The sequence below is a fragment of the Aquarana catesbeiana genome, linkage group LG08, assembly GCF_042186555.1.
Source record: "Aquarana catesbeiana isolate 2022-GZ linkage group LG08, ASM4218655v1, whole genome shotgun sequence".
Lineage (NCBI taxonomy): Eukaryota > Metazoa > Chordata > Amphibia > Anura > Ranidae > Aquarana > Aquarana catesbeiana.
The window spans coordinates 25,160,258-25,185,913 of record NC_133331.1 but is presented as its reverse complement, the minus strand read 5'-3'; the positions used below and the strand labels follow the sequence as shown (position 1 = coordinate 25,185,913).

Genomic DNA, 25,656 nt, shown 5'->3' with positions numbered 1-25,656 from the left:
AAGTAAATTATATACAGTGATCTTGCGCAGTCTTACGGTTATACTAAAAACGCATAAAGTGCTATGTGCAACCAATGGAAACCTCAAATATAAGGTTAAAATACCTGTGATAAAGGGTTAAATAAACTTCCACAAGGGACAAAAAAATATAATGTAAGAAGGTGAGAACATATACCCAATATATGTGCAAAAGAATTGGAAAAATAAATGGATGTGCAAAAAATCATATGTGCAAAAAATGCGAGAAAAATACATAAATGACTACAGTAAAGATGGTTCATTAACAGAAAGTCAATATTTTCTCGTCTTCCACGGAGAATGGTGAATATAAGAGGGATAAATGTTCATGAAGTCGTGAACAGAGATGGTGTGGTAATGGAAAACCGAATCAGTGCTCATCAGTGTCCATATAAAAACTTCATAAATTTATTCTTGAACAGTCAGTCTCACAGAACTCTCACCTCATATACTGTATTAAATCGCATGGTTGAATAGATATTGCTCTCCACCGCTTCCCTTTGGTTCTTTTTCCAGCTCAAATTCACTTTAAAAGAGGGCCAAGAGTACCTTCTCCAATTGCCAGTGCCTCCACTCAGCCGTCCTAGTGTACTACTTTAGCTGTAAAAGGCAGATTTCTGTGTCTGTGATGTCACTCCTTCTCCTGGCTGAATTTCAAAGTTCTCTGACTTTCTGTTTCCTTCCTTTACCAGTCCTCTCTGTCACTAAAGTAGTATGTCACTAAAGTAGGTCAGAACATTCCATAGAAATCTTTGGAAAGGCTAGTTTTACATTTTCCTGGTTTTTCATGGGCATCAGGTGAGTACAAGCTACATTTGTGTATGGATATTAAACAAATTATCAATATCTTTTCGCTCTTTTTATAAGTGATCACACCCCCTCTGTTCTCAGCTGCATAAGAGCTGGGGGAGGAGAAACAGCCCCACACTGAACTTCCCAGTGAACGGCTGTGCAGGGGGGGCTGCCAGGACAAATCTGATCTTTGGAGGAGAGCAGGCTGAGTTCCCACCTGGTGACATAGTTACATAGTTAGATAGTTACATAGTAGGTGAGGTTGAAAAAAGACACAAGTCCATCCAGTCCAACATACGTATGTGATTATATGTCAGTATTACATTGTATATCCCTGTATGTTGTGGTCGTTCAGGTGCTTATCTAATAGTTTTTTTTTAATTATCTATGCTCCCTGCTGAAACCACTGCTTGTGGAAGGGAATTCCACATCTTTACCGCTCTTACAGTAAAGAACCCTCTACACAGTTTAAGGTTAAACTGATTCTTTTCTAATTTTAGTGAATGGCCATGTGTCCTATTAAATTTCCTTACACGGAAAAGTTTTATCCCTATTGTGGGGTCACCAGTACGGTATCTCAAGCGTTTCTTCTCCAGGGAGAACAAGTTCAGTTCTTGCAACCTTTCCTCATAACTAATATCCTCCAGACCCTTTATTTGTTTTGTTGCCCTTCTCTGGACTCTCTCCAGTTCCAGCACATCCTTTCTGAAGTCTGGTGCCCAGAACTGGACAGCATACTCCAGGTGCGGCCGGACCAGAGTCTTGTAGAGCGGGAGAATTATCTTTTATCTCTCTAATTAATCCCCTTTTTAATGCATGCCAATATTCTGTTTGCTTTGCTTGCAGCAGCTTGGCATTGCATGCCACCATCTACTAGGACCCCCAGGTCTTTTCCATCCTAGATTCCCCCAGAGGTTCACCCCCTAGTGAGTAGATTGCATTCATATTTTTGCCACCCAAATGCATTATTTTACATTTTTCCACATTAAACCTCATTTGCCATATAGTTGCCCACCCAATTAATTTGTTCAGATCTTCATGCAAGATTTCTGCATACTGCGGAAGAGTATTTGCCCTGCTTAACTTAGTATTGTTTGCAAATACAGAGATGGAACTGTTTATCCCATCCTCCAGGTCATTTATGAATAAATTAAATAGGATTGGTCCCAGGATAGAACCCTGGGGGCCCTGCTTTCCACACCAGAAAATTCCAAGTATTCCCCATTTATCACCACCCTCTGAATTCGCCCCTGTAGCCAGTTTTCAAACCATGTACTCACCCTATGGTCCATGCTAACTGATCTTACCTTGTACAGTAAATGTTTATGGGGAACTGTGTCAAATGCTTTTGCAAAATCCAGATACACCACGTCTATTGGCATTCCTTTATCTAGATGGCAGCTCACATCCTCATAGAAGGTTAATAGATTGGTTTGGCAAGAACGGTTCTTCATGAATCCATGCTGAGTACTGCTAATGATACCGTTCTCATTACTAAAATCTTGTATATATAGTTCCTTATCATCCTCTCCAAGAGCTTACATACTATTGATGTTAGGCTAACTGGTCTGTAATTCCCAGGGATGTATCTTGGCCCTTTTTTAAATATTGGCGCTACATTGGCTTTTCTCCATTCAGCTGGTACCAGTCAGTAGACTGTTCGTAGAAATTAGGAACAATGGTCTGGTAATTATGGTGAAGAGACATCCTTGAACCAATGAAAGTACATCTAAAAAGGACAATGAAAGACAATGACGAATGACAACAATAGCAGGAACAGCCCAGAGGCAAGGAGAACATACAAAAAGAAGCATCTGGCAGTATTCATTACATTTTTCCTGCTGCTTTTTAAAGTTCTTCGACCCTGTGCACCTGTAATCCCCCTATACTTATGCAAAAAAAAAAAAAGCTTTCTCATAACCAAGTCTCATGTCACAGCTAATATGAAGATATTGCGATAGCAGTTGGCTTGCGCATAAGGCAGTGTTCATATATTTAACTTATTTGTTTTTAATTTTGTAAGGTTTATGATCTATTTCCATATTGGGAATCTGAACTTTATGACTATCGGATCCGGGAAGAAGACAATTCATGTGAATTCCCTGAATTTCGACCACCTCCATTTATCCCAAGGCCAGGACCTATCTTTCGCCCCTGGTTCCGTGAGAGAGATCGTGATGTGAGCTACATATTTCAGGTACATTGGAATACACTGTGACGGAACCGTCCAGCACCCCGCTTTGGTGCTTCCATCAGTATACAGCTTCCTCCAGTCTGGACATAGGAAGCAGATATTATAGCGGACCATGCTAGCTGACAATAGATTGTATGAGAATTGGAACTGTTTATTGAAAACTTACACAGAATTTATAGTACACCAGGTCAGGTGAGGCTGATCACCTTATCGTATGCAAAGGAAATTGTATACAGGGATATAATTAGCATAACTAAGGAACAACCAACATATACTATATGCTAATGCACATCTAGTAACTAATAGCTGACAGTGATAAAATTAGACATGTGCAGAACGAAAACATTTGTTTTGTTTCATTTTAATTAGTTTTTTACATACATTTGTTTAGTTGAATTCAATTTTTTTGTGGAATTCAAATAGTTTTCGAATCAATTTCGAACAATTTTTAAATCAATTTTGAATAGGTTTCGACTTTGAATAGCTTTCCATTTTCCAAAGAGAGTAAAATAGACTAGAAATAAAGGAATAGAATAGAAAAAAATATATAATAAAATATAAAGGAATATAACAGAAAATAAAATAATAGAATATAATGGAATAGAATAGAACTAAAATAATAAAATAGAAATAATATAACCATATTCTGAAATTTGAAAAGAATAGAATAGAAAATAATATAATTCAAAAAACTATACAATAAAAATAGAAATAATGTAACCATTTCCCAAAATTCTAATAGAATCAATTTGAACTTGAAAAAATAGAAAGAATATTACCATCTTCCTATTCTAATCTATTCTTTTCTATTCTATTCAAATTCAAATTGGTTGTATTTGAATTTTGGGAAATGGTTATATTCTTTCTATTCTATTCTATTGTTTTTTTAATTCTATTCTTTTTCTTTGTTTATTCTATTCTATTCTTTTCTATTCAAATTAAAACTTATTCTATTCGAATTTCGGAAGATGGTTATATTCTTTCTATTATATTCTGTTGTTTTTTTTTTTCTATACTATTCTTGTTATTTTCTAATCTATTATTTTTTATTCTATTCAAATTCGAATTCATTCTATTTGAATTTTGGGAAATGGTTATATTCTTTCTATTCATTTTTTTTAATCCTATTATTTTCTCTTCTATTATAGTCTATTCTATTCAATTTTTTTCTATTCTATGCTTTTCTTTTCCTATGTATTCAAATTTATTCTATTTGAAATTAGAATTTCAGAAGATGGTTATATTCTATTCTTTTTTTATTCTATTTTATTTGTTTCTATTCTATTCTGTTCTTTGACTTTATATTTTGTTCTGTTTTACTATATTATATTCTATTTTCTATTCTTTTAAATTCTTTTCTATTCTATTATGTTCTATTTCTGTTGTATTTTTATATTTTATTTTCTGTTCTATTTTATTCTTTTTGGAAATTGGAAAACTTTTCAAATTCAAAATTGATTTTAATCTATTCGAATTTGAATTTTGTACGGATTTTTCTTTCTGTTATTTCGGATTTGTTTAAAATGTAGTACTATTGTAATTCAGAAATTCGAATGCACCTGAATTTTCAAAAACAAAAAATTGTCTGAATTTCACTTCAGAATTAAATGAACTGCACATGTCTAAATATAATTAACTTGAGCTAATTAACTAGTCAATGCCCACCCAGACAATGTTGTGATTAATTAGACAGAAAAATAGGCATCAATTAACAATGGGACTGCAACCTAGGAGGCATACAATGGGAGAGAGACACGCATTTGTGTATTCTGTCCACTAGACAAGTCATTAGAATACAAATCATGTACCATTTTAAGTAATCCAAACCACGCTCTCATTGTCCATTAAGTAGTTTTCCATCATTTTCTCGGTCACCCTGTGCCCCTAATAGACACAGGGTACCTTACACATAAGAGGGGCCTGGGAAGCTGAAACAGGAGTTTCCTAACCTCTCTAAAGTAAGCTGGGTTCCACCAGCCCCCCACCTAAAGTGATTCCCGTCACATACACTAACTGGCTAGAAATATTATTAGAGATTTTTGACTCTCAGTAAAGCACAGAAAGTACCTGAGCAGGATGAATTTCAGATTCTTTGGTGGTTGAGGCTGTTGGACTTTAATGGTAGCGTAATGATATAGACACACAATTATATAAAACAATATACATTTTATTAATTTAACATAGACATATTAAAACACATATTTCTAAAATTCTATCTCTGTCTGTTCAGTCAAAAAGAGTGGCGTAAAGCTGAAAGGAGTGGCAATACCAGTTCATCCTGTATTAATTAGTTTGGCATGCTCGACATGTTTTGTGGATATTCACCGCTTCTTCAGGAGCTTTATATTGCATAATGTTAACAGAGACAAAATATAATACTACAGAGATAAAAGAAAAAAGGTGTCAGATTAATCGTAATATAAACAGTGAAACATCACTTATATTTAAAAAAAGTGGCAAAATATGACATCCCTTCCCGAGAGTGGTCTTAACCCTTGCCGAAGGTGGCAACACAGGCTGCAGTCTGAAAAGAATTGGTGTGCCCCGTCGGACGCGGGAGCCCCCCCCCAGACAGGAGAGGAAAAGCAGCTGAAGGTCTGTTATAAAGTAAAGACATTGTGAGTCTAAACTGAAGCTATTCTTCATGGCAACAGTGGCCAAAGAAACATTATAATAAATACATAATCGACCGCCATCCCAAAATATGTATAACCTCAGGAGACAACCATTGGTTACTCTGATGGAAGACAATCCTGGTAGACAACCACAGATATTATAAGGTTTCATTAAGTAGCCCAGAGTTGCTCTAATGCTATATAATTTCAGCAGATGTCAAAAAGTTGCTCAGATGACCTATCCAGCAAATGCTATAAGAAAGGGAGGGGGAAATATGAATGTATCCCAGACCTAAAATATGGAAGGTAATAATAATCTCCAAGAATATATAAGTAAGGCATAGGTAAAGCAAAATACAAATTCTACCTTAAATTCCATCCAGTTGCCAGAAATTGCAGTGAGTAGGGATAGCAGCATGGCCAGTAAGATATACATAATTAGTACTCAGCTGGCTCACCTTTTGATTTAATGCTCAAACAGACCTGCACCAGGCATTCAATGGGTGTCCATTAAGTCCACAGCAGAGTCCCTTTAAAAGAAGATCACACAGATACACAATGTGCATCTTGCCCATAATCTCCAGAAACAGTTCATAAATGTTGAGAGGCCTATATAGCCACCACTCACCAAACATCTTGGAAAAAGTCAGAGGGACACAGAGAGACACCCCTTAGCTGTGTTGCAGCAGCGCGTACTGTGTTCACGGCAATGCCTCCTTATCTGCACAGGGGCTCCTGCCCGGCGCTGCCCCCACGCCAAATGGTGCGCTACGTCACCGGGCCCAGCCCCACAGGGCGCATGCATGAATTTCACATGCGCAGTGCCCAAAAAACGGACAAAACCGGCACAACCACAAATGTCCACTCGTTGTAACGCTGGTCAGACAATGAGAGTGAAGGTGGCGTACCCGCCACTATGCTCTCCCTGCGGAGCCACACATCCACCAGGACAGGCCTAAACATGGGCCACAGCCCAGGAGACCATCCTGGGAATGAGCAGATTCCCTGGGGGCCATGTTGGATAAGGGCAAGTCCAGCCAAAATGAAAAACGGCAACATCTAGTGGCTAATGCAGAGTATGCATAGCAAAAACTCTAATGCCGCATACACACGATCGGATTTTCCAACAACAAAACCGTGGATTTTTTTCCGAAGGATGTTACCTCAAACTTCTTGCATACACACGGTCGCACAAATGTTGTCGGAAATTCCATTAGCCAAGAACGCAGTGACGTACAACACGTACGACGAGCTGAGAAAAATTAAGTTCAATAGCCAGTGCAGCTCCTCTGCTTGATTCCAAGCATGCGTGGATTTTTGTGCATCGGAATTGTCTACACACGATCAGAATTTACGACAGTGGATTTTGTTGTTGGAAAATTTGAGATCCAGCTTTCAAACATCTGTTGTCAGAAATTCCGACAGCAAATGTCTGATGGAGCCTACACACGGTCGGAATTTCCGACAACAAGCTCACATCGAACATTTGTTTTCGGAAATTCCGATCATGTGTACGTGGCATAAGTGTATTCCACAACAGGGAATAAGGATAAGCCATGGAATAATCTTGGGGAAAAGACACTATATGGGCCATGAGTTAACAAAAACAATACTTTATATAGGTGTACATGGTTAGTAATCAGGTATATAGAATAGAATGATTTGTAATTTCATAATAAACATACTAAATCGCTAACAGTTGATGTCTAAAGAGGGGGAGGAAAATGAATAGAGGAGAGAAGAGAAGGAATCTGGTGAGCATAATCAGATACGGCCAAAGACAGACAAAAAAATGCACATATAGGCACAACAGGGCATACATGTGCATATTTTCATCCACGGAACCAGGCAAATTCATAGAAAAGGCCTGTGTGAATTGACCTCATTCAAGCCGGGCGGGGTCATCACATCTAGGCGTTCGATCCATAGGGTTTCGCGTTGGAGTATACTCTTACCCCAGTTTCCCCCTCTGGGATCTGGAGGTATAACCGCCAGAGTAATAGGTATGGTCGCCAATCCTCTGTCCAAACTGGCGCTTGGTCTTCCCAATATAAAAGGCTCCACATCTTCAATTCATAATGTATCTGATGCCCTGTGTGGAGCAATTGGAAAAGATATGGACATTGGCCATTGGGTAGGCGAATCCCATTGGCCTTCCCATACCCATGGGCACCGTGAGCAATTGCCACATTGGTAAATCCTGCATGGGAGGGAAATTACATTTTTTTGAGGAGCATAATGACTTCAGGTTGAGCATATTGCTAAATGTTTTCTATTCAATGGAGTAAAAGAGCAAAGGTGTTGATTTACTAAAACTGTGGCAAATCTGGTGTAGCTGTGCATGGTAGCCAATCAAAGTATAAAAAACAAAATAGGGAATGGCACTGTTTTATGTGATAAAAATATATGTGTATAAACCATGAAATGTGTATATGAATACATTTTTATGTATCCACACATATATATAGTGAGAAAAAAACAGTATGTGTCCAGCAGGGACAAGTCCTTCCTATCATGTGATAATATAAAGTGACATGTACTAAAGAGTAGTATGTGTAGATAAATAAAAATAAATAAAATCCTCAAATAAATAAATAAATAATCAACTGGTATTACTAGTATTAACAATCATCACTAGCAAGCTGTGTAGTACCTATATAAACATATATAGAAATTAAAAAAATGACTGATAAAACTACTATTGGTGCTGTCTGATAGTAAACCAAATAATCAAAAATTCAAAAATCAGTGTCCATAAAAAGTGACATAGTGCTTCATCCAGTTAGTGAAAATTTTCTCTCAAAGTAGATATGAATAAAAAACGTGCTGGCAATGGTGACTGTGTTTCCCTTTTGTGTTTACACTCACCAGAGCGCTACACCCCTGCAGTTGTACAAGCGTGAAGTATATGATCCCGGTCGAATGACGATATCCCCCTGGTTCCCAGCTTCACGGCAAAGGACCATCCACCGGGAAAAAAGAAAAGGAGACTCCGCTGTCTCCCCTCAACAGCGTGATTCCCGGCCAGATATCCACATATATGTGTTATGGAAGCTGGGAACCAGGGGGATATCGTAATTCTGTGACCGGGATCATATACTTCACGCTTATACCCCTGCAGGGGTGAAGCGCTCTGGTGAGTGTAAACACAAAAGGGAAGCACAGTCACCATTGCCAGCACTTTTTTTATTCATATCAACTTTGCAAGAACATTTCACTAACTGGATGAAGCACTATGTCACTTTTTATGGACACTGATTTTTGAATTTTTGATTATTTGGTTTACCATCAGACAGCACCAATAGTAGTTTTATCAATCATTTTTTCAATTTCTATATATGTTTATATAGGTACTACACAGCTTGCTAGTGGTGATTGTTAATACTAATAATACCAATTGATTATTTATTTATTTATTTGAGCATTTTATTTATTATTTTTATTTAACTACACATACTACTCTTTAGCACATGTCACTTTATATTATCACATGATAGGATGGACTTGTCACTGCTGGACACATACTGTTTTTTTCTCACTATATATATATGTGTGGATACATATATATTTATTCATATACACATTTCATGGTTTATACATATATATTTTTATCACATAAAACAGCGCCATTGCCTATTTTGTTTATTATACTTTGATTGGGTTTCACCTAGGTAGAACCTGTTTAAAGGGAGGCAGCAGTTTTAAATATCCTAAGTGCAGATTCTTCTGATAGTTTTTATTCATGGTAGCCAATCAGCTTCTAACTTCAGCTTGTTCAATTAACCACTTTAGCTCTGGAAGGACATACCCCCTTAATGACCAGGCCATTTTTTGCGATATGGCACTGACAATTGCGCGGTCGTGCGATGCTGTACCCAAAAAAAATTGAGGTCCTTTTTTCCCACAAATAGAGCTTTCTTTTGGTGGTATTTGATTACCTTTGTGTCTTTTATTTTTTGCGCTATAAACAAAAAAAGACTGACCAATTTTGAAAAAAAAAAAATATATATTTTTTACTTTCTGCTATAATTCATATAAAAAATATAAAAAGAAATTAATCCATTCATCAGTTTAGGCCAATATGTATTCTGCTACATATTTTTGGTAAAAAAAAGCGCGCAATAAGCAAATATTGATTGGTTTGCATGGAATTTATCGCCTCTACAAAATAGGGGATATATTTAAGGACTTTTATTTTTATTTTTTATGTTTTTTCTGGTAATGGTGGTCGATCTGCCATTTTTAGTGGGACTGCGACATTGCGGTGGAGAAATCTGACTCCAAGTGACTGCTAATTGGTGCTTTACTCCAATCTGTGATAAGATGTCTCTGGAGAACACAGTGATCACAGAGCATGCGGCGTGACCACGGGAGGATCACCTTGTAGCCGTCATTTTGCTATATTGTGGTCAGCAAGTTGTTAAACTGCACATGAATGGTATTGTTAAAGGCTCTGCAGTATGTGAGGTAGCAGTATCAGTACTATTTTGGGGGCCTACTGGGCTTAGGAAATTTGCTGTACTACCACTCATGTGGGATAGAAACCCAACATTCTCTGCAAGTGTAATTTAGCTGCTGTGATGCAGGCGCTCTTACAAAAATCTCTCAGCACCACACTGGAGCCCCCACACTCTGTCAGAACAGCCTCCCAGCTCTCATCACAACAACAGAACCCCCCCAATCTTTCAGCACAGCCTTCCAGCTCTTATCACACCAACAGAGCCCCCCAATCTTTCAGCACATCCTCACCAGGTCTCATCACATGGACAGAGCCCCCCCGATCTTTCAGCACAGCCTCCCCAGCTCTCATCACACCACGAGAGCCCCCCCAATCTTTCAGCACAGCCTCCTCAGCATTCATCACACCAACAGAGCCCCCCTAATCTTTTAGCACAGCCTCCCCAGCTCTCATCACACCAACAGAGCCCCCCCCCATTTTTTTTTAGCACAGCCTCCCCAGCTCTCATCACACCAACAGAGCCCCCCAATCTTTCAGCACAGCCTCCCAAGCTCTCATCACACCAACAGAGCCCCCCAATCTTTCAGCACAGCCTCCCTAGCTCTCTTCACACCACCACAGCTCCCTCCAACTCTACCAGAACACCCTCCCTAACTCTCATCACCCCGCCAGAGCCCCTCTATTGTGTCAGCGCAGCCTTGTTCGTTTTTATTATCCCACCAGAGCCTCCTCATTTTTTCAAACAGCTTCTTCCCAGCCCTCAGCTTCTTCCCAGCCCTCAGCCCACAAGTTTCTCTGACCCTCACTCACACCAAAGCCCCCCACTCTGCTAACAAAGCCCCCCATCTCAATACTACCAGAATCCCCCTTCACTCTCACCATTCTTGCAGCTCCCCTGCTCTCTGTTCTCACCACTCTGCCAGCACAGCACCCCAATCCATAGCACCCAAAAACCAAAAACCTCCTCCCTCTCCCCACTGCCAGCAACCCCCACCCCCCAAAACACAGACACACTCTCTGGCAGCCCTCACCTTGCCGATTCTGGAACATGCACACTTTTGACCTGATGAAGAGGACATGTTATAAACCCCCAAATATTGATGGCTTATACTTGGACTTTGACTTTTGGAAGGAATAAAGTAGTTTCATATCAAAACACGATGAACTGTCATTTCTTCTGGCATTACATGTTCCTTTTACTGTGCATGGTTAAACCAGGGATCACTGCTGGTTCTTGACACACTAACTAAAAATATAAATTTAAATTCAATTTGTATATAACATTGAACATTTTAGTGTGTCCAGTACCATCATATTTGCTTTTTTGTGATATCAAAAAAGCATAGTGGACACACTGAGATTAATATTCTAAAGGAGTGAAGAATATTCACTTTAAATTGTCACAATGTTCAAGGTGCATTTCAGCAAGCTTAGTAAATGGTGAGGCTCATGTAACATCTGCTTTGCAACGAATATCCAATGATGTGCAAGAAAAAGTAATTTGTGAATTTAAATTTTGCACTGTGAATTTTCCCCTAATGAATATGGGAAAGCTGTGCTGACTTCAATTATCCAGTAATTATTAAGCAAAAATCCTGTTTTCTATTTTTCTTGCATGTGACTGGGTATTCTTTTGCCTCGTACACACGATCAGTCTTTCCGACAACAGAACCGTGGAATTTTGTCTGAAGGGCGTTGGCTCAAACTTGTCTTGCATACACACGGTCACACAATTGTTGGCCAACAATTACAAACGTAGTGACGTACTAGACATACTACGTGGTTTTTCAGCTCTTTAGTGCCACCCTTTGGGCTCCTTCTGCTAATTTTGTGTTAGTAGAAATTTGGTGAGTGTTGATTCTCGCTTTTCTTTTGGCCCTTTTCATTTCATGAATTTCAGTTCGTTTCTAAATGGCCGTTCATCACCCAGACATGTTGCGGAATCGGAGGAGATAACGTGCTATTTATTATTGGCCTTGGAGTTATTGCTTTGACATTATTTTTTTTGGTTTAATAATGATTTGATTTGGTATATTTTCTATATTTTTGGATGCATAGAATGCACTTTTTGGTTAAGTTCTATTGGCAAATATCATGTCTAACTTTATTTGTTTTCTTTTTTTAACGCACAATAAAAAACATTGTGTAGAATAATACTTGGCTATGTGTTTTACTTCAAATCACAGTTTGGAGTAGGCAGTTACATTTTAAAAAATGCAATGTAAAATTGACAAGGGACACCAACATAGTTGTATCTTTGAGCTTAAAAACTATGGGATAATGGTGTTGTGTTAGCTTGCCCAAATAAAAAAAATAAAAAGCATAATAATATTATTCTTGAAATGATTAGAAAAAAAAAAAATTGTTTGCAATAACTCCATCAGTATCACCAGCAAAGCAGCTTCATTAGTATCACATTAAAGAAGAAGAGAACTGTGCGCTGCATTTCGAGATTTCACAAATGTTAATTCTCCACTTTTATCCGACGGACTTGTGTACATACGATCGGAAAATCCGACAACACACATTTGTTGGCAGAAAATTTGAAGACGTGCTAGCCAACATTTTTTAGCGGAAAGTCCGACAACAATTGTGTGATGGAGCGTACACACGGTCAGATTTTCCTCCAACAGCTTGACATCGAACATTTCCCGTCGGAAAATCCGATCGTGTGTATGGGCTTGCCACCTTTCCTTCAAGCCAAGCCCGATGGGAGAGTAGTAATGTGGTGCACATAGCCTGCTGCAGCAAACAGTGGGTGTGGCCAAATTGCTCTTGCTGACATCATCGCCTTGCCCCCCCAGTGATGCCGAACCTGCCCCCAAAAAGCCATCTTCAGCTCCAGAACGACAAAAGATTTGTGTGTGACTATCTTGGTTACTTGGGGAGCCACAGCCCCATCTGAATAATGTGTGCAGGTTTCAGTCCGCCTGAAACCTGGACACATGATTCAAAACCTGGACTGTCCGAGTAAATCCCAGACAGGTGGCAACCCTACCCTATTCTTAGGAAATATAGAAATCGGAAGTTTGGCTCCTCCCCCATGTATATACTGCTATTGTTATCTCTATATGAGTACTGTTAATCATTTGTCAATCAAATTACAGATTTTCTCCTGACGAAGCGGCATTAGACCGCAAAACTAGTTGAGATGCTTTCCATGACCAACTATCCCACTGTGATCCTCCCCTCTTGGGGACCATTATACTGGTGATATACATGGACTGTCACCATGCTTTTAATCTGTATCTGATTATGTGTTATCTTTTATTGATTTTGCATTAATAAAATGTTATATATTTTTCTATATATGTGTTTATACATTTGAATCTACCTTAGTTTAACTTGTACCAAGATAGTCCAATTGCCCCTGCTCTCTAGGTAGTTTTGGTTGGGGGCCAAACTTCCGAATTCTATATCTCTAAATTTCTGTATGATGGTACTACTGCCTACATTTCTCTCACCACAAGTACTGTTATAGAGGCTACATTCATTTTTCTATTCTTAGGAAAGGTAATTTTTTCCTTAGCTTCACCTATTCCTTTGGCTTAAAGAAAATTCTATTTGCAAAGTGAATATATTATATTACTTTAACAAATCAGCCACCAAGAGAAAAAGCTGACAGCACTGTGTTTTTAATTACAGGGTTTGCGGTTAAAAATCTTAACAAGTGCGGAGATTAAGAAGCCAGTGAACTGTGCGGACATTCCTATCTTTGATGCCATATCTGACAGATCAGGACGCCCTGTTGTTTTCGGTAAGTTTGTTGCGTGAGGGAGGTATGGTGACCATGGGGGTTGGTGAGCTGGGTGTGAGGGAGGTGTGGTGACCATGGGGGTTGGTGAGCTGGGTGTGCTGGAGTTGTGGTGACCCTGGGGGTTGGTGAGATGGGTGTGAGGGAGGTGTAGTGACCGTGGGGGTTGGTGAGATGGGTGTATGGGAGCTGTGGTGGCCATGGGGGTTGGTGAGATGGGTGTGAGGGAGGCGTGGTGACCATGGGGGTTGGTGAGCTGGATATGAGGGAGGTATGGCGACCATGGGGGTTGGTGAAATGGGTGTGTGGGAGAAGTGGTGACCATAGGGGTTGGTGTGATGGGTGTGAGGGAGGTGTGGTGACCATGGGGGTTGGTGAGATGGGTGTGCAGGAGCTGTGGTGACCATGGGGGTTGGTGAGATGGGTGTGAGGGAGGTGTGGTGACCATGGAGGTTGGTGAGCTGGATATGAGGGAGGTGTGGTGACCATGGGGGTTGGTGAGCTGGGTATGAGGGAGGTGTGGTGACCATGGGGGTTGGTGAGATGGGTGTGTGGGAGATGTGGTAACCATGGGGGTTGGTGAGCTGGGTATGAGGGAGGTGTGGTGATCATGGGGGTTGGTGAAATGAGTGTGCAGGAGATGTGGTGACCATGGGTGATAGGTGATAGGGAGGTGTGGTACAGGGTTTGCGGTTAAAAATGTTAACAAGTGTGGAGATTACGAAGCTAGTGAACTGTGTTGACATTCCTATTTTTTTTCCCTTTTTTTTACGTCTATACCCCAAGATGCATACTTTAACCTCTTTCTCCAATACGATCCCAAATATATCTCTCAAACTATCAATCACCCCCTCCCAGTAGCGAAACAACTTGGGACATCTCCACATCATGTGAATGAGGTCCCCCGTCATCTAGGACATCTATCATCAGATCTTCTTCCAAACTTAAAGAGACGTTTAGGTGTATAATAAGCTCTGTTTAACAACATCAAGTGTGATATCTTCTGTGGGGGGAGACTGATATCAACGATCCCATCTCTAAGATTCTCTTCCACTGAGTCTGTGTTATAACCCCCACATCCTCTTCCCACCTGGCTTTTACACCGTTGAGTAAGTCTTCACTGTTGGCTTCTTCACTCAGTTGATTGTATATCTTGGATATTAACCCCTTAGTCGGGGCTACCTGCAATATACTATGGAGTAGGGGCGTTTCATTCCATACTAAACTATAGTTCCTAAATTGAGTTTTAAGAGCGTGTTATAGCCGAAGGTACGTATAGAAGGAGCCCAGGGACAAATTGAATTCACCTTCCAACTCTGAGAATTTCTTCAGAGTATTACCATTATACAGTTGTCTCAACTTTTTAATACCTCGATCTTCCCACTCTCTTACTTTTCCTATCTTATGGATTTCCTGCAAATTTCGGTTGTTCCAAATGGGAGTATATTCATTACACCCATTATATCTCATCTGGTTCTTGACTGTTTTCCATACTTTAGTTAACATTATAATTGTTGGATAGGTGTCGTGGAACGAGTTTGCTTCTAGAGCTTCTATTAATGTATTATGTGAGGCTCCCATTAATATGATTCTACCATTTGGGGTACCCCCTTCCGGGGCTCCGCACCCCATTAACTGCTGCAGTTGGGAAGATAAAAAGTATCGCTGAGGATTAGGGATGAGCTTCGAGTTCGAGTCGAACTCATGTTCGACTCGAACATTGGCTGTTCGCAAGTTCGCCGAACAGCGAACAATTTGGGGTGTTCGCGGCAAATTCGAATGCCGCGGAACACCCTTTAAAAGTCTATGGGAGAAATCAAAAGTGCTAATTTTAAAGGCTAATATGCAAGTTATTGTCATAAAAAGTGTTTGGGGACCCAGGTCCTGCCCCAGGGGACATGGATCAATGCAAAAAAAAGTTTTAAAAACGGCCATTTTTTCAGGAGCAGTGATTTTAATAATGCTTAAAGTCAAACAATAAAAGTGTAATATCCCTTTAAATTTCATACCTGGGGGGTGTCTATAGTATGCCTGTAAAGGGGCGCATGTTTCCTGTGTTTAGAACAGTCTGACAGCAAAATGACATTTTGAAGGAGAAAACTCATTTAAAACTACCCGCGGCTATTGCATTGCCGACAATACACATAGAAGTTCATTGATAAAAATGGCATGGGAATTCCCCAAAGGGGAACCCCGAACCAAAATTAAAAAAAAAAAAATGACGTGGGAGTCCTCCTAAATTCCATACCAGGCCCTTCAGGTCTGATATGGATATTAAGGGGAACCCCGGCCAAAATTTAAAAAAAAAAATGACGTGGGGTTCCCCCTAAATTCCATACCAGACCCTTCAGGTCTGGTATGGATTTTAAGGGGAACCCCGCGCCAAAAAAAAAAAAAAAAAAACGGCGTGGGGTCCCCCCAAAAATCCATACCAGACCCTTATCCGAGCACGCAACCTGGCAGGCCGCAGGAAAAGAGGGGGGGAACAAGAGTGCGGCCCCCCCCCTCCTGAACCGTACCAGGCCACATGCCCTCAACATTGGGAGGGTGCTTTGGGGTAGCCCCCCAAAACACCTTGTCCCCATGTTGATGAAGACAAGGGCCTCATCCTCACAACCCTGGCCGGTGGTTGTGGGGGTCTGCGGGCGGGGGGCTTATCGGAATCTGGAAGCCCCCTTTAACAAGGGGACCCCCAGATCCCGGCCCCCCCCTGTGTGAAATGGTAAGGGGGTACAAAAGTACCCCTACCATTTCACTAAAAAACTGTCAAAAATGTTAAAAATGACAAGAGACAGTTTTTGACAATTCCTTTATTTAAATACTTCTTCTTTCTTCTATCTTCCTTCATCTTCTGGTTCTTCTGGTTCTTCTGGCTCTTCTGGTTCTTCCTCCGGCGTTCTCGTCCAGCATCTCCTCCGCGGCGTCTTCTATCTTCTTCTCCTCAAGCCGCTCCGCACCCATGGCATGGGGGGAGGCTCCCGCTCTTCTCTTCATCTTCTTCATCTTCTTCTCTTCTTCTTTTCTTCTCTTCTTCTTTTCTTCTCTTTTTCATTTTCTTCTCCGGGCCGCTCCGCACCCATGCTGGCATGGAGGGAGGCTCCCGCTGTGTGACGGCGTCTCCTCGTCTGACAGTTCTTAAATAACGGGGGGCAGGGCCACCCGGTGACCCCGCCCCCTTTGACGCACGGTGACTTGACGGGACTTCCCTGTGACGTCACGAGGAATGCCACAGGGAAGTCCCGTCATGTCCCGTGCGTCAGAGGGGGGCGGGGTCACCGGGTGGCCCCGCCCCCCGTTATTTAAGAACTGTCAGACGAGGAGCGCCGTCACACAGCGGGAGCCTCCCTCCATGCCAGCATGGATACGGAGCGGCCCGGAGAAGAAAATGAAGAAGAGAAGAAGAGAAGAAAAGAAGAGAAGATGAAGAAGATGAAGAGAAGAGAGGGAGCCTCCCCCCATGCCATGGGTGCGGAGCGGCCCGAGGAGAAGAAGATAGAAGACGCCGCGGAGGAGATGCTGGACGAGAACGCCGGAGGAAGAACCAGAAGAGCCAGAAGAACCAGAAGAACCAGAAGATGAAGGAAGATAGAAGAAAGCAGAAATATTTAAATAAAGGAATTGTCAAAAACTGTCTCTTGTCATTTTTAACATTTTTGACAGTTTTTTAGTGAAATGGTAGAGGTACTTTTGTACCCCCTTACCATTTCACACAGGGGGGGGCCGGGATCTGGGGGTCCCCTTGTTAAAGGGGGCTTCCAGATTCCGATAAGCCCCCCGCCCGCAGACCCCCACAACCACCGGCCAGGGTTATGGGGATGAGGCCCTTGTCCTCATCAACATGGGGACAAGGTGTTTTGGGGGGCTACCCCAAAGCACCCTCCCAATGTTGAGGGCATGTGGCCTGGTATGGTTCAGGAGGGGGGGGCGCACTCTCGTCCCCCCCTCTTTTCCTGTGGCCTGCCAGGTTGCGTGCTCAGATAAGGGTCTGGTATGGATTTTTGGGGGGACCCCACGCCGTTTTTTTTTTTTTTTTTGGCGCGGGGTTCCCCTTAAAATCCATACCAGACCTAAAGGGTCTGGTATGGAATTTAGGGGGAACCCCACGTCATTTTTTTTTTTTTAATTTTGGCCCGGGGTTCCCCTTAATATCCATACCAGACCTGAAGGGCCTGGTATGGAATTTAGGGGGACTCCCACGTCATTTTTTTTTTTAATTTTGGTTCGGGGTTCCCCTTTGGGGAATTCCCATGCCGTTTTTATCAATGAACTTCTATGTGTATTGTCGGCAATGCAATAGCCGCGGGTAGTTTTAAATGAGTTTTTTCCTTCAAAATGTCATTTTGCTGTCAGACTGTTCTAAACACAGGAAACATGCGCCCCTTTACAGGCATACTATAGACACCCCCCAGGTACGAAATTTAAAGGGATATTACACTTTTATTGTTTGACTTTAAGCATTATTAAAATCACTGCTCCTGAAAAAACGGCCGTTTTTAAAACTTTTTTTTGCATTGATCCATGTCCCCTGGGGCAGGACCCAGGTCCCCAAACACTTTTTATGACAATAACTTGCATATTAGCCTTTAAAATTAGCACTTTTGATTATTCATGTTCGTGTCCCATAGACTTTAACGGTGTTTGCGTGTTCGAACAAACTTTTTTCCTGTTCGCATGTTCTGGTGCGAACCGAACAGGGGGGTGTTCGGCTCATCCCTACTGAGGATGAGGGAGAGCAAATCCACCCTCCCGTAGCGGGAGCTGAAGTACCCGTAGACGTATTCTAGCTTGTTTCCCTCTCCATATCAGTTCCCTAAACAGGCTCTCGATTTTGTTGAACCACTTCTTGCAAATCCACACTGGAGAATTATACAAGACATACAGCAATTGTGGCAGCCAAATCATTTTTATCAAACTGCATCTTCCTGCCACTGATTAAGGAAAACGTTTCCATATCCCTATCTTTTGTTTGAATTTCGACAAGAGTGGGAGAAGGTTTTTACTAATGTATTGGTTAGGATCCCTAGTCATGACGATGCCCAGATATTTCAATTTTTATCCTCAACCGTCCCTCTCTGGAAGCCGACTATCTCAGAACTCGCTCTTATAGAAATAGCCAGGGGTTCCATCACCAAGGCAAAGAGCAGGGGGGATAATGGGCACCCCTGCCTGGTTCCCCTCTCTAGTTCAAACCAATCTGATAGGTCGTTATTAACTTTTAGTCTTGCCCTGGGTCTATCATAAAGCATTTTAATCTATGCAATAAAAACGGGGCCAAAACCAAATTTCTCCAACACTCGCCAGATGTAACCCCATTCCACACTGTTGAATGCTTTAGTCACATCTAACGTCAATATCGCTCTTGAGCCTTCATTATCCGTTGGGGACTGTAAGTTTAAGAAGGCCCTTCTAATATTCAAGTTTGTGGATCTGCTGGCAATAAAACCCGCTTGGTCTATATGGACCAGCTTAGAGATAACTTTATTTAGTCTAGATGCCAAAACCTTAGCTAAGATCCTGGCATCAGAACACAAAAGAGAAATTGGCCTATAGGCGGACACATCAAGGGGATCCTTCCCCTCTTTCTGAATTACTATGATAGTTGCCTCCAACATTGACGCTGGCAAGTGGCCCCCCCTAATAGCCCCTCCCAGGGCTTTTAGTAGCTCTGGGACTAATACTTCGCCATACTCTTTATAGGCCTCAATTGGGAGCCCATCAGGGCTAGGGGATTTTTGATTTGCCATACTGGCTATTGCTTGCTGGAGTTCTACAAGTGTAATTGGCATTTCCAATAAGTCCCTTTCTGCTTTCGAGATGGTCGGTATTACCAGGCCCTCCAAAAACTTCTCCATCACCTTGTCCATACCTTTTTTCTGAGTGGAATAAAAATTTCTATAATAGTCCCTGAATACTTGCAATATCTTTGAAGTCTTTGCTAATATATCTCCACCTAAGGACCTGACAGCAAGAACCATCGACGGGGCAGAATTGGACTTTACCAACTGTGCCAGCAGCTTTCCCATTCTTTCTCCCTCAACCCAAGAGACCTGTCGTTGTAGGAGGCACCTGGTCTCTGCTTTCTGCATGACAACTACCTTGTAGTCTTGCTGTTTGTCTAGCCATGTTTTTTCCCTCTCAGGAGTTGGATCCATTATATACTTGCTTTCTGCCTCAAACACTTCTTTCTGAATTTTTTCTTCCTCGTTCATAGCCTCTTTATTAAATTTGGCCACCTGCTGAATTAGTACCCCCCTAAGGAAGGCATTCAGGGCATCCCACAGCACTATAGGTGATACTGTTCCTTCATTGATTTCTATAAAATCTCTCAATTTAGGGAGAACCCCGTTCATTTCTTTGATTAATTCAAACCAGTACGGGTTAATTTTCCACTCCTTCCGGAGTTTGTTCCCTCCTAATTTCAGTGTCACCACAACCGGAGAGTGATCTGATATACCTCTTGGGAGATATGAAATTCTATCAGTAATCTGTAGTGCTCTATTATTTCCCAGAACCAGGTCTATTCTGGATAGCACGGAGTGCGAGGCAGAATAGCATGAATATTGCAAAGCTTCCGGGTTCCTCACCCTCCACAGGTCTACTAGCCCCACTTCATCCAGAAATTGCTGCAGGCGGCTCTTCACATTAAGCTCAAAAGGAGACCGTATGGGAAATCTATCCAACCTTCTATCCAGTATCTCGTAGAAGTCACCCACTACTATAATTGGCACCCCTTCTTTATCTAGCAGGAATTCATTCAATCTAAACATTACATCCAAGTTAAAGGGGGGAGGAATATATATATTTGCCACTACGTACATACTACTATTAATTGAACAATGAATGAAAATATAACGGCCCAATTCATCAATACAGAGCTACCTGCAGGAAATGTTCACCCCTGTTTTCACCATAATGCTTACCCCCTGCTATAGGAGGAGTGAACCGCGTGGAACTGACAATGATATTTCTTTTACTTTAATTGGTGAAGTGAGTTTTTAGTTAAATGAGTTTCCTGCAGGCAGATCAGTTCCACGCCACAGCTCTCCATTGTGGACAGAACTGCCATCTTTTTGCGCAGAGTGCCTAATTCCCTGACATTCCAGGACCCTATTTTCAACATTTTAGCTTGCATCTAAATACCAGAGGAAAACAAGTACTAATCTAAAAGGTATATCCATCAAAAAGAAAAAAAAGATGACCAAATTCATTAAGAATATAATACCTTAACACCCCTCTACTATGCAATATTCTAACCCGTGTATTCCAATCACTTCTCCTACTAAAAACCATAGTGACTTTAAATAATGTGGGCAACTTGATACCCCTCTTCTATATAATATTTTAAATTGGGCATTCCCTGGCCCCTCCATTCCAAAATAAAAAATAATTTTAAATAGTGTATCCAACATAACCAGTGTGGGTTTCAAATATTTTCCTATGATCCTTAGATTGTGTATATTTCTAGATCCAAAACAAATGATCCTCTTCAGTGTTCTAATATTCCTACTTGTAAGTGCTTTTAAACCAACCTTCCCTATTATCGCTGTCTTGGCAATGCGTATAGTGTCTCCCTCCTCCCCTCCCCCAACCCAATACCCCTCACCTAACCGAAAAACCCTCCCTTCCCCCCTCCCACCCTCCCTCCTCCCCTCCCCCCTTTCCTCCCCCCACCTAACCAGGTAAACCCCCGGGGTTTTTAAGGTGACCAGATCCCATCCTACCTGTTCCACACATTTGCACACATAATTCATTCCCACTCACCACACCTCATACAACGACTGTGCTTTACTACCCCCTTCCACCTCCCCCCCCTCTCAACCTAAATATTTAAAATTTTCCCTTGTTTTCCTCTAGCCACTTCTCCACCCCTGCTGGGGAGTCAAAAATCTGAGTCCCCCCAGAGCTGTTACATGTAGCCTTGCAGGGTAGAGGAGGGCATATGTCAACTTATATTTTTGTAGAGTGCGTTTGGACTGTATAAACTCGGCTCTACGTCTCTGCAGCTCTGGTGAAAAGTCAGAATAAAATTATATTTTAACACCGTTGAAGAAGATATTTCCCGTTTCTCTTGTTTTTTGCAGCAACCTCACTTTGTCCTTATAATTAAGAAACTTCATTATTAATGGTCTAGGATATCCTTCTGCTGGCGGGGCCCTAAAAGTGACTCTGTGTGCTCTTACAATTGAAAACATTAATGAAAAAGATTCTCTTAAAAAAAGCTCGACTAGCCACTTTTCCAAGAACTCCGTGGGGCTAAGACCCTCACTTTTTTCAGGCAGGCCCACCAGCCTCACATTGTCCCTTCGGCTCCTATTCTCCATTTCCTCCATTTTGGAAGCCTGCATGGATATCTGTTCCTTCATCCTTTTCATATCCTTTAAAAGTGGGGAAATATCATCTTCTAGCTGACTGACCCTTCCTTCCAGGACCGTAGTTCTTTCTGCCGTTTTCTGTAAGTCCTGTCTAACCAATATCAGAACCTCTTTTACCCCCTTCATCTGTTCACAAAGCTCTTTAAGTGAATTGCTGCACACATTCACTGCTAGAAATACGTCCATTATGGTTGCCTCTTTCACTGGGGGCAGCATCGGCATTGTTGGATCAGTTATTACGTCTACCGCCACATTTTGATCGTTAAGCCCCTGTCCCTTATTACTATGTATTTTAGGTGGCACAGCTGGCAGTGTTGCAGTAGATAGCTGGGTCAGGGCCTGAGTCTGGCCCTGACTTCCTCTATCCAATGCGCCCCCTTGTTGATATTTAGTCTGCGATCCTTTCTTTGGTGGGGTCAAGGCGGGGGCGTGCGCAAATTGCTCCAATTTTGCTGCTGCTGCCGCAGACGTTTGTTGTGTACCTTTGTCCTTGGCTGAGCGTAAGTTCTGCATCCTATGTACTTTAACAAGAACCTTTACAGTTACACCTCAATAGCAGTATTTAAGAGAAATTAATTAAGGGGGTTAAAGTATCTCCCCAGTTGTCACCTGATGTGGCTCAAAGGCAGACTTTAAATATTTATACAGATGCAGCTTATACCTTTATGCCCTTAAAAAAATGACAGCAGCGTCGGCAAGCTTAAATAAATGGGCAGCTTGAACAGCTTGAACAATAAACCTTCAACCTAAGAGCCTGTGTTTAAAAAGCCAAGTAGTAACATTCTGCAAAGAGAGACAGAAAGAACAAAAAAAAGAGGATCTACTCAGCAGCATAATGTATCTCTCAGCAGTCCCAGCAATATAAGTCCCAAACTACAGAGCCACCCGATACTTATCCTTCTTGGATAGTCCTGGATTGACTGCAGCTCTCTGCCCAGTAGTAAGTAGATGAGTGGAGGACTCAGTCAACAGCCAGCAGCCTGTACTTGTCTCTCTCCTGTCGCTTCCCAGATGTCTCTCAGCAGCATGTGTTGTGTGTCACCACTCCCAGCTTCCCCTTCGTCCACTCCACGGCTCTCTTCGCTCTCTCAGCTGACCAAGAAGGAGAGAGGATGTGTACGGATGCACCGAGCGGAGCAGATAGATGCAGAGAAAAAAAAAGCCAGGAGAGCAAATTCCGTCCGCCAGCTCAACACTCCTCACTCCACCCCCCGCACAACACGGTACAGCTCAGCTCAATGTCCTCCACGGCAGGCAGGCTTATATCGCCCTTTAGGCATCTCTAGGCATCAGGCTCATAAAAGGAGCGATTGGTAGGTGAGGGAGAGGTGCGCACAGCGTTCGCCTTCTCACACCATACCGCTACTCAGCACACACACCTGTGCATCCGGTCATGCCCCTCGTCTCATTGATGCCATGACTGACAGATCAGGACACCCTGTTGTTTTCGGTAAGTTTGTTGTAGGATCTTTTTATCCAAGTACAATATGTACTTCTAGATTTGAGTTTCTTTTTATCAGCTTAATGTAGTGTGGTTGTATGGACAGTTGTGGGTGGTACTTTGTAGGTCTGCTTAAAAGAGACCTTATCGCCAGACCATTCATCTCAACAAAAGTCTTCCCAAAGCAATTATATGTGCATTTAATGTTTTTTATGCATGTTATAATATAATATATCCCCTACAACAGTGCTATCCAAAATATCAACAATTTTCATAAACTTCTATAATGTGAAAAGCATCTGTGATAAAATAAATATAATATTATATCCACATACACAAAGTAAACCTTTCTGCGTAACTGTGTTTCATTCATCACACAATTTGCTTGGAAATGGATTCACCACCTTTATGGTTAATTTACACTTGTGGGCGCCTTCGAAAAAGTGGTCCACCACAGTAGATCGCTTTTCAGAGGGCATTCGACAGGCGGCTGGGAGGCGACATATCTCCTCCTCATCGCCTGTTTTAACCCCATAACCCCACATCACTGCAGGGTGGTCACAGTGCGGCCCCGTTCATTAGAACTGTCTCGTCTGTGGGCCCTGGACCAGCATGGAGGATGTTGCTGAGTAGAGAGGAGGGAGACCAGTAAACCACTGTTCGCTGATCTTCCCTGGCTAGGAAGAACCCAGAAGCAATGTGTATTATGTCATCTTAGGCTTCAGCTGTCACTTCGGCAGCTGTGGCCAGGAAAAGAAACAAATGATGCATTTTTTGCGGTCCACTAAACCCCTTATATCTCAATAAAAGGTCACAAAGAATCCTAACACAGGGGATATCAGCCCCATATGTGATAACAATAAGGTTAAGTGAAAAAAAAGGTTTATAGAAATGAGTTAAACCTAAGCACTTTTTTTTTTTTAAACAAAATTGTGTATGTGCGTTGAAGTGTAATGAGTTACCCAAGAGCTGCACCTACAGTATACACTACTATATATATATATTTCTAGAGAGGTTTATAAACTGATCAGCCATAACATTATGATGACTGGCAGGTAAAATGAGTAACATTGATGATTTTGTGGCAATGGTATCTGAAACTAGGTGGGATATATTAGGCAGCAAGTGAACATGTTGTCCCTGAGGTTGATGTTTTGAAAGCAGAAGAAATGAACAAGTAACAATATGAGCGGCTTTAACCACTTCAGCCCCCTGGAAGATTTGGCTGCTGAATGACCGGGACATTTTTTTTGCGATTCAGCACTGACAATTGCGCGGTCGTGTGACGCTGCACCCAAACAAAATTGACATCCTTTTTCCCCCCACAAATAGAGCTTTCTTCTGGTGGTATTTGATTGCCTCTGCGGTTTTTAATTTTTTGCACTATAAACAAAAAAAGAGCGACAATTTTGAAAAAAACACAATATTTTGTACTTTTTGCTATAATAAATATCCCACATTTTTTTTTAAAAAAAGCTAATTTGTTCTTAGTCTGGGCCAATATGTATTCTTCTACATATTTTTGATTAAAAAAAAATTGCAATAAGCGTATATTGATTGGTTTGCTTTAAAGTTATAGAGTCTACAAAATAGGGGATAGATTTATAGAATTTTTATTATTATTATTTTTTTACTAGTAATGGCAGTGATCTGTGATTTTTATCCGGACTGCGACATTATGGCAGACACATCGGACACTTTTGACACATTTTTGGGACCATTGGCATTTATACAGCGATCAGTGCTATAAAAATGCACTGATTACTGTAAAAATGTCACTCACAGGGAAAGGGTTAACGCTAAGGGGCGATCAAGGGGTTAACTGTGTTCCCTGTGTGTGTTTCTAACTGAAGGGGGAGGGGACTGACTAGAGGAAGTGACGGATCGTGGTTCCTAGCTAATAGGAACATACAATCTGTCACTCCTCTCAGAACAGAACAGGGAAGTGTGTGTTCTCATACACTCGTCCCTGTTCTGTCTTTCCTGCTCGCGATCGGTCATGGCCGGCGGT

General features: G+C 41.5%; 1 protein-coding gene across 1 annotated transcript in view; it reads left to right on the top strand.

Moving 5' to 3' along the window:
* The window catches only part of LOC141106652 (alpha-2-macroglobulin-like), a 242,068-nt gene that overhangs the window by 82,275 nt on the left and 134,137 nt on the right, over positions 1–25,656 (top strand). The window contains exons 17-18 of the mRNA XM_073597595.1: positions 2,834–3,007; positions 13,724–13,835. Coding sequence (XP_073453696.1) covers positions 2,834–3,007; positions 13,724–13,835 — 286 coding nt within the window. The remainder of the gene's footprint in view (positions 1–2,833; positions 3,008–13,723; positions 13,836–25,656) is intronic.